Raw genomic sequence first — 15,750 nt, forward strand, 5'->3', positions numbered from 1 at the left:
CTTAAGTATGTCTTACGAAATTGAAGGTAAGTTTTCCATGCCAGAATGGTTACTTTTCAACACTGCTTTTCAAACTGGTCTACCTTCTCAAAACGCTAGTTGCAGCACTTGATGCTCAACTTTTAGCAGCGCATGCAGCCAGACAGGTTAACATGTTGCCTACATTCATGTTAAGATAAGCAGCAAAGACCATCAAGAAAGAGAGGAGAAAGGAAATCTAACTTTGAAATGAATTAGTTCTACGGGATTACCCTTTGCCAGTAAAGCTGTTTTAAGCAGAATCACACAGGAACAGACGACACAGAAGCTTGCAACAACTTGGGAGAGTGTAATGAATCCCAGCAATAGACATCAATGTTTCCATTCAGAAAGAGAAACGTTACTTTCCCCACACTCCTGCTTCTTTGAGCCACTCTAACAAACGCTTGGCTCTTCTACATATTTTGCTCCCCAAGGGTCCTACTTGCACAGTAGCTGGTCTTTCTGCTTCTCTAAGATGCAGCAGATTGAAAACAAAATGAAAAGTAAAACTGAAAGAACTATTGATGGGTAGTGGATAATTTTTTAAAGTAAATGTAGTGTCTTTCTTTTGTTCTTGGAATACATTCACGGTAGCCTTGAAAGTTAGCTTTCAGGTGGGAAGTAGGTCAAAATATACGCCAAGAGAAGTGAACAGAACATTTCTTTACTCACCCACAAAGATTTTAAAATCTGGATTCACAACTATAGCCAGCATTGTTTTATTTTAGAAGTGCTTAGCTTTTCCTTCTTAGGAGACAACACCCTTCTCAGCCCTGCTTCCCAACCCAAATCTTGTGAGATTGGGTTTCTGGCCAGTTTAACCCCCCTACCAGTCCTGAAAACGCATCTATTTTAGTTTCACCAACTATCACACAATGATCCCTGTCCTTTAAGGAACAGAACTGACTGTCTATTTTTTACTGAACTCGTGTGGCCCACTCAAAACAAACAGATACTGGCTAAGAGTAAAATCCAAATTATACACTGCTTTATCCTAGGAACGCAAAGTACAAGGCCGACAGAATGAGTCAGACACCTCAAAGCCAGAAAACTCCTCAGGTTGACAGGATTCTCTCTGGGATTCATGTACCCATTGTCAGGCCTTTTTCAGAAAGTCAAAATAATTCGTTTTTTGTGTTGTAGTGTACAACAAATACACGCTGTGTCACTTGTAAAAGTATCTTTCTCATCAGAAGGGGGAAAGGCAGCAAAAAGTATGTCAGGAATGCTGGAAAGGGGCAGACAGTCAAAGCAAGTCATACTTTCTTCCCTCCCAGCCTATCCCTCACCCCCCCGAAACTCTTAACTTAAGCGTGAAAAGCCCATTTGCAAGAACAGCTAATTACAGGAGGGAAAGGCAAATGATTCAATAATAATGCAGGGAATGTGAGAACAATTTAAGTATGACAGAAAATGGAGAACTTTTCAGGTGCTGGGTTTCTGAGCATCCTAAGAAAACGCTGAGACAATTCAGCTAAACACACAGTCTTACTGAAGTAGTAAAGTAGTAAGTAAAGTCAGACTTAAAGGCTTAACCATTTGCCTACCAGTGAAAGGCTATACTCTATGTATTCATCTCTACAAACAACAGAAGATACACACCTATAGGCATTTTCCCACTTGAGCTTTAAACAATTCAATAAATCAATGTGAACACTAAAAACATACATTTCTCCCACAATTTGTCAGACTCTTTCTAGAAAGTGGATGCTTTGACCAAAATGAATCACTTCCCGTTTGCCATTTCATTTCATGTCTCTGATTCTCTGTGTTTCTCATGCTCCCTGAGGCAACAGCATCTAGGTTATACTGCATGCTACAACAGAATAAATACAACAGCCTACAACAATACAAATCAAGTAAATACTCACCTACCTTGATATCTAATTAGAAACTTATTTTTACAAAACAGTGAATTATCTTACAAATGTTGATTTTATGGCAGTTTTACTTTAGAAAAAGAAGTTAACAAAGAAAAAAAGGCTTTCTTTACAAAAGCACGGGCCATTACTTGGTTCAAAGGACTGTCAGAGGGTGTTGAACCTTTTTTACTCACTATCAGGTGACAGACACAGACTTTTTTGATAGAGGAGAAATGTCTCATGCGGATGCTTATCAGCCATGAAAATAGCAGCTGATAGATAAAGCAGTATGAGGTGTTTTCTGTTCTTCAATCTTTAAAAGTCTTAATTCTCCTTCTTTCAAAGACAAAAGGGGTTGATTTTTTCTCTTCAGAGCACATGGATGCAAAAGGCAGTTCTAATTGCTGCAAACGACAGCCACCAAGGTCTTTTTTGAACAAAAACATCGACAAAATTTGAGGAATTTCCAATAGGCCAGTTCAACAACTGCACATGGGAATACCCACCTACAACATATTCTCTTTTTTTTTTTCTTTTTTTAATTTCTATTTCAAGTTTGGCATAAGAAGTGCAATCCGAGATTTGTGTTGTTTCACCCCATTCCTGTGAAGAGTGCAGACTCAGGCAGGCTAACTATCAGGAATTGTGTGATTGAGTGTTAGGCACACTTTTGGCCAGAAGTTGAAAAATAATAATGGAGAGCTATCATTTGTCCTCTGCTAGAATCAGTGGCATTAAAAATCAACTTGAATAACAGACTGCCAAGTGCCCCGACTTTTGATCAAATGTTTTAGAAGAAAACCTACACAGAGGAATATTGTTCTCAAAATCAAAGATTGACATGGGATTGATAAACACCCCTGCCTATCTTTTTTTTTTAATGCATAAAATAGCAAAAATTAAATTATAGAGCATTGACTTCACACAACAAGGTGTGCCAGCTATGTTTTTAAAATAATGCAAGTTAAACCCATACAACTTTTATAAAACATGAGAGGCAAGTCTGTTGCCAATTACTTTTCTGAGAGTGATTACTGAATATGCTTCTTAGGAAAGAGCAACCTTCCTAAATTCCTCCTGGAAAAATATTATTGACCACAGAGTGCCATACATTGGTCCACATCCAGTGGTTTACAAGGTAGTCAGAATCAGGAGAATTCCAGTACTCCAAAAACTCAAGAAGGACCTGTGAACATGGTACAACCATCAGCAGTGTGGCTTGGATGAACTGAAATTCTTCCAACCTTTGAAGAATTTCTTCAAAGCCTATTGCAAACTACATTTGCAGTTCTCAGAAGGATCTTTCAAACTAATTGCAGGAAGAAAGATCTCCTAGTAGAGATCTACAGTCTCCTTGAAAGACTGTACTTACAAGCTTAATAAAAGCCCTCCACTGTAACTTACTTTAAGTTAAAATAAAGCTTATAAAATGTTAACCCATCTAGAACCAAAAGTTAGCACAAACCCTGGAGGAAGGAAAAACAACAACAGACACAGTAATCTTAGATCCAGAGTTGCTGAGAAAGACTTGAAAATCTATCTTTGGTCTCAAACCTTGAGGATTTTAAAAGGTCAAAAGGGAAAACTTCCCTGTCTATCTTTTGTACTGACAAAAACAAAGTCTCATTTCTGATTCCCTCCGCTAAAGGCAGACCAGTGTCAGGATGCAAAGATTAAAATAGAAGCAGCTGAGAACACTAATCTAAATCTGTATGCTCTACAGTTTTGCATACAAGATTCCTGATTGGTGTTAATGTTTTGACACCAGATCACTTTTCACGATGGAGCAGATGAACTGCCATGACTTCTGGACTTCCAGAAGTCAACAGGAGTGGCTTCACAGTGGCAGTTCGCATGTGTTTGCCTGCGTTTCTCGTGCGAGGTCTGATCAAAATACCATTTTGAAGCCTTTTGCTTCTCCATCTCTCCCTATATTTCTCCTGTCTTCCAAGAGACGACTCTATGAGCATAATTCACAGTAGAACATACTGGAGACTGGAATAGGTAAATGAGACATGTTTGATACAACACTTACTCTGTAAAACAAAAGAAACAGTATAGAATGCCCATGATCATCAGTGGTTCCCCTTCATGCATTTTCAGTCTTCCTGTTAGTTGCTGATGCAAATACAGACAGATCCCTCCCTCCCGCGGACAGCACTACTTCTATTTCACACTGTATCTATTAAAAGACTATTGAAAATCCTGCACCTTGTTGAATGTACTTATTTCGTGGAGCCTGAAGGCTAAGAATGACAATTCCAAACTCCCTCTTCTTTGGTTTCTCATACATAACAGGCACGTTAGGATAACTCCCACACATCTTATTACTTACCTAACATTTGGTGGATCTGAATTTATGATGGGTGTAGCACAGACAGGCTTGTTTCCTTGAATCTGGCTTCTGAAACCTTCTCTTGCAGGCAAATAGTACACCCTTTGGATAACGACTCGTACCTGCACTTCTCTCCATCCCACTGCTCCTTGGCTTTCCACCATTTCAAGCAGAGAATCATTAACAGCACCCAGTGCTAAGTGATGCTTTTTAGGATCACAGGTGTTATGGATTTGTGGAGTACAAGCCACCTGATGAAGGAAAATCCATTAACAGAAATATTTATTGGGACGGTGAAACTATGGAGTGCTAAAAAGCACAACATAAAAAAATCTCTGCAAGAAATACAAGGTCAGTTTCAAAATACTTACTGCACACAAACTGACTTACATACTACTGACCAATGTTTATTGAGGATTTTTAACAAACAGCTAAAGAGACTACAGCACATAGCACTCTCCTGTATTGACTGCTGCTCTGGAATGAGCTAAGTCAATCCATGAGAAATTAGGGCGACAGTAGGAGGAAAAGAGAACTGATACTAGTATTTATGATTCTTCCTCTTGAATAGTTTCATTTTTACTTTTCCAGTGTTCTGTTTATCCCTTTTCTAAAAGAGAGGTAAAATCTATCTTGAATGCTGCAGATTTTCACACTTATGTGAAAATGAACAAGTGTCTAGAAACTTTAATGTAAAATGTTTCAAGTAAAATGTTTCAATTTAAAAATTAGATGATTAATGAGAAGTATAAAAACTTAATCTGAAAGTACAAACCTTAGTCCACCCTTTAGCTATTTCCCAAATGTATTTTAGAAGCACAATCCTCTAAACTTCCCAAATACATATCATGTACAAAAGTATGTTTTATTTTCCCTCAGTTTAAAGGAGAAGTTGCATTAGTTTTCATTCTAAAATAAATCTTTTAGTAAAAAAACTGATTGCAAGTATGAACTAACACTCTATGTACAAGCTCCTTACCAGCAGAAGCCAAAATCTTATTTTCAAATAAGAATAAATTCTTATTTAATTTCAAATAATTTCAAATGAACTTTTTCTTTATAGCTGGATGCAATGCAAAGTTTTACAAACCTAACCGTAAGTATTATCCACCATTTGAGAAGCAAAAATACAATGTTAATAAGGAAATGATGGTGTGATGATACGCTTGTCTGCAAAGTAGTTACAATGAAACATGTCTAATGAGTTTTAAGTGAAATGGTTTTGCTAGGAAGTATCAGGGAAAGAATTAAATTGCTCTGTTTTTCACATACTATAGCAGAAGCTCTCTATCAGATGGACCTGCAGCAAGAAATTAAATTAGGGTTTGATTTAGGCAACTGCTTCATTCTTACACTTACAGATGGAATTATATACATATATATGTATATATATGTAAGACAAATAAAACAGTGACACTCAGCGTTGTTCTTGAGATTCTTGGGACCAAAATTCTGAAATACTAACAATGATTTTTGGGTGGACAATACAAAAACTTCAAACATATCTTTAAGAAAGTGTTGGTGCAAACTATCAGATAGCCAAATCACTTAAAATACTTCAGCTTGTACAACAGCTGGAGAGTCAGCAGTCATTTTGATATAAACAAAGTTATAACAGGAAAGAAAACAAATTGTAAAGATGCTGGAAAGGAGGCTGGTGTTCCCAACTGATGCATTAAATAAAAGAACAGGACAGACTAGGAAATGAGTTCAATAGGAGTGGAAAAACGGAATATTTATTAAAAACAATATCTCAGCTGATACTATCTTAGCAGTTATCAGGAAATTGATTTTACTTCAAATAAAATTTGGCTGCTCAGCTGTATAGAATAAAAGAAAAATGCATGAAAAAACAAACTACAATTACTATTTAACACAGTAGTGAGATTTCAGCAAAATAACCTCTCAGCAGTTCAGCCGTTAGATGAGCCAGAAGCCTCTGCTAAGAAAATATTATTAAAATAAACATCACATATTATTCAGCCTTAGTTAAATGAAAGCGGAAACTGAACAGGTCAGTAATTTTTGTTTTTGTTATCATTTCCAAACATCTGCTTGCCAACTTCTTACAAAATGCTGAAGAACCAAATGAATGAGTCTTACCTGATCATTTGAAGATTCCTGGGGTTGCTTGTCAAGGTCATCTAGTTTGAATGTCTGTGACAAAGATACAATATTCTTTCTAATAAGCATCTTTGTAGGACCCTGTGTCTTGCTTGTTTCTAAGTGTTCACTGAGTAATACCTTCTGACTGAAATATGTATTCATGATAACAGGAATATCTGCATTCTTGAGAAGTAGTTTTTGCCTGGAAAAAAATAACATAATTGCCATCAAATCTAGTACAAGGTAAACTACAGATAAACACTATTTTCAGTTATATTGTCTATTTCTCTCCCCTTTATTCTATAATTACCACTAAAAAACACAAAGGCGTATTATCCGACATTGCAAATAAGTCACCTCATAGATACATTCAGCTCGGATCAGCCCCGTGAGCTCAGGCACAGCCCTGTGCACCTGGGGACAGCATTCACCTGGTAGCAGTTTGGGCTGACAGGCCCCATGAACCTCATCCAGCTTCACTCAAACACTACTTGGTATCTCAGAATTGTCTCAGTACTATGAAGAGTACCAAGGACCCCTCCGTAAAGTTCCTGTGGTATAAGCTTGAAAAGGAAGATAATTCATTCAGTTCAGTATGAATACAGAGTGCTGGAGCTGCTGAACCCAGCCTGGCCTTTCAGAGAGACAGACATCCCTCTGCTCAGTACTTCCCATGAAGAAGAGTCCATTCTCACCAAGGCCACTGCAGAGCTGTTCCTGATGCTCATCATTTTTTCTCAATGAAAATCATATGTTTTTCCTAGGATACACTGCATGTGATTTTGCCACTTTATTTACTTTCTGTATGTTTGTTGCTGTCATTAACTTGGTCTCCAAGACACAGTTTTGGTTTCTAGTGCCAATCTAGATTACCAAACAGTTTCATATGCAGCAATTTCTTGCCTTACAAACTAAGGTAACAGTTGCAGAATCTCTAAATACAGCAGTAATTTCATGCCTAAGCAGGTCTCAATGTTGATACTGTTCCACATGATAGTACCAGAATCATATATGTAGAAATACATTTTATCCTCACAGGATACAAATCTACTGAAGTCACCATTACAAAAACAATCAGTCATCTCATTTTCTCAAGACCATCAAAGGAGAAACAAAATCCATTTGGTAAGTCTATTGCAGGCTGTGTTTTTCTATTAGGTACAAAGAAATCAAGTCAACAGAATAGGAAAAGTAGCAACAGAGTAATAATTATAATCACCAATTTTATTTATAATTTGGACAATAATGAAACAAGATGATAATTTCTGCCCTTTAGAAAAAAAATATATTAAAGAAGGCTCGCAACTTAATAAGTATAAATTATATACAGAAATTACAAAAAAGATGTATTGTTTCTATTTATTAACACTCACAGAAGTTATGATTTGAAATAGAAAATTCATGAAAAGAGATGGAATAAAACTGAGTACTGAATCCCACTGCAATGCCTTGCTACCATTTGGGAACTCTTAAGTAGGCAGCAGTTCATCCTTAATGGCCATCCAGTCCTTTGACTCCAAGGGAATTTATCGACATGGGTCCCAGCTCAGAAAAGTATGACAGTAGCTCACAAGGCTGCCAAATTCACATTGGCTGATAATTACAAGATTAAAACAGGAATTAGCTCAGCCAGCAAACCAAGACACCTCTGGATCTTATGAGCTTTCTATGCCTCAGCTGCCGTTACTTCTTTCTGAAGAATAAAAACCTATATAAAGTTGGTTACAGATCTCTGATCAGTTTTGGCTGCCTTTCCATGCAGATGTGGAATAAAAGTTTTAGCACCCGCTTTCTCGAGATGTCTGCGCTCAGACCCAAAGCAAACAGGAAATCTCACCAAACACGAGTCTGCTACGTCACTAATGCCAAGAGAATGTTTGTTTGATCTAAATAATCACATTCTCTAAAAAAAATACTGACGTTAGCAGCAAATCATTCATAGGAACTCTGAGGTTTACGGTGTTACTTTTATCTTCCTGTTACAGATATATGATGAGGTTAAACATATGCACACACATATATTTTTAAAGGCAGGTATGTTTTTACTGGTACTCAAATTATGTGTAACCATGGTTTTGCTATTTCTATGCATGCAATGCCTCAATTACTTTTACAACTACTAAGAGATTTCTGTGTTCCATTTTCATCATACCTTCACATGGATAATACCATTAACTAATGGCCAGTCAGCATTTCCACAAAGAATAAAAAAGAAATACATTTTCAGGACAGGCTCTCCATTTCTTTCTTGTATTATCAGTTCACTAAAACTGGCCCTTTAATGGAGCTTTTCTTACAGACTTGAGTATTTATCCACTGACTTACTTGACTATTAGCTAGGTTAGGAGTGTGATCACAGCCATCTACTTAAATCTTCCTTGTCAATAAGCAGATTTCTCCCAAGAGGAAAGGAAAAGGATCAGTAATAAACAGAAATGATAATCAATTGAAATGAAAGAAATGAAAGTTAAGCTCACAATTCTGTATCCAGGTGGATGGCCAAAAGGAAGTGTTTTCTATGTGTATATATATATCCTTCCCAAAGAATGGCAGCTACAGGTGCATCATTTTTAATGTGCCTAAGCGAAATGAACACATTTCAGTTTTGGGAACAAAATAATAACATATTTCTAAGATAACCTGCATTACAGAAACTGTGATAAGATGCAAGAAACCATGAACATATGAAGAAAGATGCTTTAAAAATCATTACAACAAACACCAATTTAAATACTGCGAAATGAACAGAAGATTCTCTCCTTCCTGTTTTTCACTGTGGAGATAAATTTTGTAAGAAATATTATAAGATAGAAAATAAATGAGACAAGCATTCCATGACAAACATGCTTAAGGTCGCGTGGAATGCCAGATGGAGTATCCCTCCACTAGATAAGACAGCTTGATATCAGAGATACTGATTTCAGGATTTCCTTGACCACAGAATGACTGAGCCCCTAGCCCCTGTGATAGGTATTGCCACCTTCTGCCGCTGGATATGAGAAAAAAAATCACTTCCACAAACTGTGACTGTGGTCCTGAGCTTCATGTGTTGCCCCTGCTTGGGACCCCATAACCGATCCCCTCAACCTTCTGCATCTGTCCCATGTAGATTCTGTACAGTCAGACACAGGCCAGCTTTTACTCTGAGGGACTTAAGCATATAATGAGGAAAACATCTTGGTCTTCTGTTGTATTTAAACAGGGAAAAAAAAAACACAAAAATAAACAGATTTGAAGATGGCTTTAAGAGTTTCCTAGATGATTTTGCAGAACCCTCCTCACAGAGAAAGTGTTAAATGAGCATTTAAAGCCTTCTGTATCCTCAGTTTTCTTCTATCTGCTTCCCTGTAGATGTTTATTTTCAAAGAATGAAAAAGCCATATCTCAATATTCAAATTAAGCAGAAACAGTGGAAAGAAAATGAACTTCACTACATGCTTAAAAAACCTTTTTTGGCACTCTCTGATTTTCTTCTGGCTCAGCAAAGTATATTTAAAGGTTGGATTAGACGTCCACTTCCTTAATAACTGCCTTTAGAGGAAAGGTTATTTGCAATGACCTGAAGTGGAGACTGTGAACTTTCTATGCTAGAGGACATTTTTTTCCCGGTATGCAGACAATCAACAATTGCTGTAACTGGTCACATGCTAAAACAACATGAGGCAATGATGGTTTTTTTTTTTTTTTGTTTTTTTGTTTTTTTCCTCTCTTGCAGCAGCTTCTCTCTCTAAGGATGGAGCTTGCTTTTTCTCTTCACCCCCCTCCTATGATGAAACACAGGAGCAGATATGCTTGCCTACTGCTCTGCTAATCACAGTCTATCACAATTTCAGGTACGAAACACTGCGGCAACTTATGCAAGGCGCAGTAAGAAGCTTCACCTCGAGGCAGGGTCCTGATCCCGCTCAAGCGGTCAGAAGGCTTGTAGTGTGGTTTGCTGTGAGCAGCCCACTGTGCTTGCTTTCCATCCACGCTCTCAGGCAGCAAGAAGTTCTGAATCTATGGCAGCAGTTAACTAACAAACCACAAACTTCCGCTCAGTTGTGCTGACATCAAACAGCGATGATGGTTCATGAACTTAAGATGACTTTGGATCACTTTAAATTCGAGAATTTCTTCTTTGCTCCTTCTGGGTACTTTATTGGGCTTCCCCCACTCCCTCCCCCTTTTCTTCCACAAAGTACAAAATGCTTGAAGCTTTTTTTTTTTTTCTTTAAGAATACAGTATATTAGCTGAAAACTCTTAACATTTCAGCAACCTACAACATGCACTGTAATTATAAAACAGACTCATTTCTAGACTCAAAACACTGATTTAGTAAGTAAATAAGATTTAACCTCAAGAAGAACAGTAGTCACATGTGAAGGCTAAAAGCAAGTCAGAACCTCACCCTGGTACCCAGAGAGCAGGAAGGGCCTTCCCCTGTAATGCATACCATACAAGGCCCATCCCTGATTTTCTAGAGATCATTTATTTTGTCCAATATGGAAGAAGCTGCTCATGTTGCCTCTCACCAGGAGTTGAGTGCCATACACAGTGTTTAATCTGCAAAACATCGTAACATGTCCAAGAAGTGTGATTCTGAGAAATACCTGAGTACTTCAATTACTTTTTTAAAAGTCCCAAGTTCAAACTAATCTCTGTGCACCTACCACCCAAGGACAATAACTATCTTCCCAATGGTCAGCTCAAATCAAAATACCATTCGGAACAAATTAACCTTATGTCAGGCCTAGAGCTCTCCCAAATACAGAATTAGCTACTTAGCAAAAACAGTAAAAAACAGTGTGACCAACATCCACAAACAACTATTCACTCAGCAGTGAGTAATATCACCACTCACATGTGAGCCTCCATCAGTCTCATTTACCATCAGTTGAACAATCCGTACAAATACCATGTTCACAACTTCACATTTCCATAAGCCGACTTTCCTTCCCCCAATATCAAAGGGGGGAAACAAAAGTTGGTGTGTCCTTCTTTGAAATTATCTCACTCAAAGCAACAGTAATTGTGGGACACAGTTCTTAAGACTGACTACATGCTTTTCTCCACAAAGAAAGAGTGTTAAGCATCTAGACCAATGTCCAGAGTCACATACATCAAATATATAATTCTCTGCCTTGTCAGGTTTTCAAGGAAATGCAGCTTCAGCACTTCAGAACAGCAGATAAGAACGAAAAGCTAATCAATCTTTGCCTAAATTGCTTACTCTTAGAATATGATGCATTTGTGAATAGCTAGACATTTGTTCAATATCTTTATTAGAAATGCATCTTATTAGAGGCTCCTTTCCATGAATGCAACACAAAGATTACATAGCAAATCAATGCATATATTTCATCATAACCCAATTTACAACCATTTGTCACTCAAAGTGAAATGCAAGTAGTGAGGAAAAAGAAAATCCATTGCACTGCAAGTTCCTCCTTCAAAATAACATTGTATTTCCCAGCCAAATTATTTGTAAATCTAAGAAGTAACCCTGATAAGAAATAACAGTACAACGTTTTTATCACTATATCATTTTACTAATTTTAAATTAATTACATATAAACTAACCACTGGCTTGCCATACTACTTCCTTTTGAAATGTGACACCTTGCAATGTGAAAAAGTTGGATGGAAAGTTTCGTATTTAAGAGAGCTCTGCTCTACAAAGCTTGTGGTTCGCATTGCGCTCCTCCCTCAGTCAGTGCTCTCACCTCTGCAGGGAAGTGAGTGGGTGCCTCCTGAGGAGGACGTGCAGGTCTTCTGATGCAGGAAAGCACAGCTGAATAGCAAAGCAAATCCCATCCAGCTCTAGGAAACTACCACAATAACACACTTCAGCAAGACTGGAAAATAGGGATTTTTCTTAAAGCTTTCCAGCTACTTTCGCTATGAGGAAAGCACCTGAAATTTCTAGAATTCTAGACAATTTATTGAAACAAAACTTAACTTTTGGCACCTACAACCGTAACAAAATTCCACTCACAGGCTGCACAAAAATCATCTCCTGAGCTACAGGGGATACTACTTTTGAGAGAATTTGCTAAAAAATATACTTAAATTGTGTGTAAATCAGTTACAAAACTGTTATAGGAGTCTGAAGTTCTACTGGATAAAACACAAAACAAAATGAAGCTGAGCACAATAAAACATTAAACTTGAAAGCTGATAAAAAAACAAGCAAAAAACCCAACACTCCCACACACATGGAGGGTGTTACAAGTAACTAAGGAGATACAAATATGGTTATCTTTTCATAATCAAGATGTTATGAAAGAATTCTAGCTCGTATGTTTACTCCATATATCAACTTGTATCTGACTAGCCATGAGCTCATTACTCAGAAGACTTCTTCTATCTGCTCCCAGTGCTAAACTGCACGTAGAGTTTGAGGTAAACGAGGATGAAAGCTGAAGTCACCAGAAAGTTCAGGGATACATCATAGGGATTCCGAAAGGAAAAACTCACCACCCAACCAAACAATAAGGAAGAACAACTGAAGCAAGCAAACTGCAAAGTAATGTCATATTAAAATTTGTGGGGAGTGTTAAGACAGCAAAAAAGGCCATAGCAGTGTCAGATCAGAGACTCATCTACCTCAAACCCACTTCCAGCAGCAAACTGCAGATACTTGAGGAAGACTACAAAATTAGAAGTAAGCCAATAGTGAAAGTTCTCTAGAACACTCTTTTGCATTCTAGAGAATTCTAAAAACTTTCAGCTTACGAACTTAATGAAGCGGAAGCAGTGTCAACACAGTTAAAGAATCCTCAGTACATTTTTCTTCCAGGAACTTCTGTGTCTGCTTTTTGACTGCATGTACATTTCCAGCATCCACAACGGCTGCATCCACACGGCTCAACAGTCACTGTATATGCATGTGAGGAACCACTTCCTTTAAGCTGTTTTGAATCTGTCACCTAGTGGTTACACTGCTACTCCCCTACTTCTGTTTTGTAGGAGTAACTACCCTTCTTGATACATTTCCTAATAGACATCCTCATCATATCTTTTCCCAGCAGCTGCTTTTTTCAGTGTGAAGATCCATAGCTGTTTTACTCATTTCTCATAGGGAAGCTATTCCATGCCTCTGCTTGTCCACCTTCTCAGATATGCTTCTACTTGTTTGAGTTGAGGGACTGACATTGCAACCTAAAAATGCACCACGAATTTCTAGTGACATAAGAATCTCCCTGGCTTCATTTCTAAGTCTTAGAGTTCTATACACTTTTTCTGATCTCTAGATGAAAACTAAGCTGGAAGATTAATGAAAGTATTAAGGAAAATGAGCTCAAGAGATAGAATGCTCACTTAGCAAGAGAGAGGTAATGGGATCAACACCCACATTCTCCACTCTTTCTCTGGGCAACCTAATCCAAAGCCTGATTTAGTTGGATGGCAAACCCGCCTGTCACAGGAGGGTTAAAATTAGATAATCTCTGAGGTTCCTTTCAACCCCAGCCACTCTAGGATTCCATTAGAACCCTAAAAACTCAATCCTGAATAGTAACAGTTCAGAGTCCATCATTTCATGTGAAATTTGAATTCACTTTCAATTTCCTCATAAGCCATCAAACCCTTTGTCGCCCAGTATTCTAGTGGATCCTTGCAAAAGTCTTAAAGCATGCTTACCTTTACCTTGATGCCCTTCAGCTTCACTGAGCTGCCCCTGGGTAGAAAAACCATTTTTTTCCATTGTGTTCACTGTTGCCATTGATGCGTGTATAAAAAAGGTAAGGGCAGTGTGGATAAGCCCTGTGTCACAAAAATTGTTGCAAGCAAAGAGTTGTTGGAACTGGAATCCTGTCTACAGGAATCCACTCTACACACACAGCTAAAAACACAGCAACGCTTGTGGCCAAAGCAGGATCTTTAAAGAAATATCTCTGTGCAGACACCCTGAGTAAAACACAGCAAGGGAAGAAAACTGGCTCAGTCAGCTGCAGTAACACTGTTGTTCTGTGCTCTATAAACAAAAACTTTTCAGGGTGTAAAACAGCCCTCAGAAGTCTACGCGCTTTAAAGATCTTGGTCATGAATTACTTTCAGAGCTTCATTTTGCTTCTATGTAATAGTATATCTTCTCCATTTAAAGCACAATAGATGGAATGTACTGCCTAGCCCTCCCACAGCTAAAACAAGGAAAAACCCCCTAAGAAATTGAATGTAAATTTCAATATCCTCATTACCCTTGCCCTTACTTCCCTCTCTCCCCCTGCCCCACTCTATTTTTTTTTTTTTTTTTTGCAAGATCACTGCACTACTTTGAAGACAACTGTACAAAACAACCAACAACATTTAACTTTAATATTGAAATCTTACACTGGTGGTCTTCAGGCCATTGCTTAACTTGTTATTTGTTTCATTTCACTGAATACTTGCAATGACAAAATGACAATTAGCCACCAGACCATGGCTAGAAGAATTTTTGTACTGTATCACAGTGTTTTCACACAACAGAAACTCTTTTTTGGATTGGTATAAGAGGGCTCATGATCTGGCACAGCAAACCCACCAAAGCAAAAACATGCATAAAAATCTGGATTGCTTCTTTTGTGATTGCATTAGGCTTTAGAAGCTAAACAGCTTCAGCATGTTCTAAGGTCATTTTCTTGTTTTAAAGAAGGGAAACGGTCTCTTCTTACATCAGATAGAAGAAAAATTACAGAGGTATGATGCAGAGATAAAAGCCCTTAGTACTTAAAACAAAAAAACATATGCAACTATGCTTCTCAGTTTCTTTGCAATACTTCAACATCCATCAACATCCACCTACCACATCAGCCAAGCCTACCTACCACAATTACCCGTGCTGCTCAGCCATATGAACTCATCAACCTGAAACTAATTCTAAGCCAAGTCGAAAGAGGGGAAGACAATACCAGATAAATAATTTCAGAAACAAAAAATGAAGAACAACTTTTTCAGAAGAATGAGATCTGTATTTTCCTACAGGATCTAACAAAAAAGACTGGCAACCCAATTCATTCATTGAAGAACTACCATCAGCACAATACAAAGTCCACAAACCCAACACAAATCCACTCACTAAAACCGCCAGCCATTAGCACAGCAACTTTAAAACTGGACAGCGGTCTGGTAGCAGTGAGGTTCCTGTGGAAAGAACTAGTTGTCAGATAACCCACGGCAGCCAAAGGGCTCTACAGGAGCAATGGTGCTCCCAAGGTAGCGATGGGGTCTGGGTATCTCTTACTATTGCCCCAAGCCCTCCTCTCATAAAAAGAACAAAGGCAACGCCTTTGAAGGTGGGGAAAAACACTCGTGAAAACATACAAATTTTAGAGCAAACCAGTGGAACAGGCAGATAAGAAGCTATACTGCCATGAAAACGTTAGCCCCAAGAAAGAAAAATAAACAAAAAAGGAGAAGTTTAAAGGTAAAATAAAATTTCAAGCACAACAGTGAAGTTGGCC

The 15,750-nt window shown here is 37.9% G+C and overlaps 1 protein-coding gene across 10 annotated transcripts in view; it reads right to left on the minus strand.

The window, feature by feature from the left end:
- SPIDR (scaffold protein involved in DNA repair) overlaps window positions 1-15,750 on the minus strand; it is a 210,683-nt gene that overhangs the window by 77,427 nt on the left and 117,506 nt on the right. For 8 of the 10 annotated variants that reach the window (XR_006171761.1, XR_006171760.1, XR_006171758.1 and 5 more), the window contains exons 9-11: window positions 8,802-8,903; window positions 6,322-6,526; window positions 4,219-4,469 (exon numbers count right to left, since the gene is read on the minus strand). Coding sequence is in view for 6 of the 10 variants with exons in the window: in XM_042837252.1 (XP_042693186.1) it covers window positions 4,219-4,469; window positions 6,322-6,526; window positions 8,802-8,903 (558 nt within the window). In the remaining 4 variants the exon portion in view is untranslated. The remainder of the gene's footprint in view (window positions 1-4,218; window positions 4,470-6,321; window positions 6,527-8,801; window positions 8,904-15,750) is intronic. The other 2 variants (XM_042837221.1, XM_042837230.1) reach the window with 2 other exon arrangements.

This window comes from Centrocercus urophasianus, unplaced genomic scaffold (assembly GCF_019232065.1).
Source record: "Centrocercus urophasianus isolate 14NV4802_14NV808 unplaced genomic scaffold, USGS_Curo_1.0 seq_11, whole genome shotgun sequence".
Taxonomy (NCBI): Eukaryota; Metazoa; Chordata; class Aves; order Galliformes; family Phasianidae; genus Centrocercus; species Centrocercus urophasianus.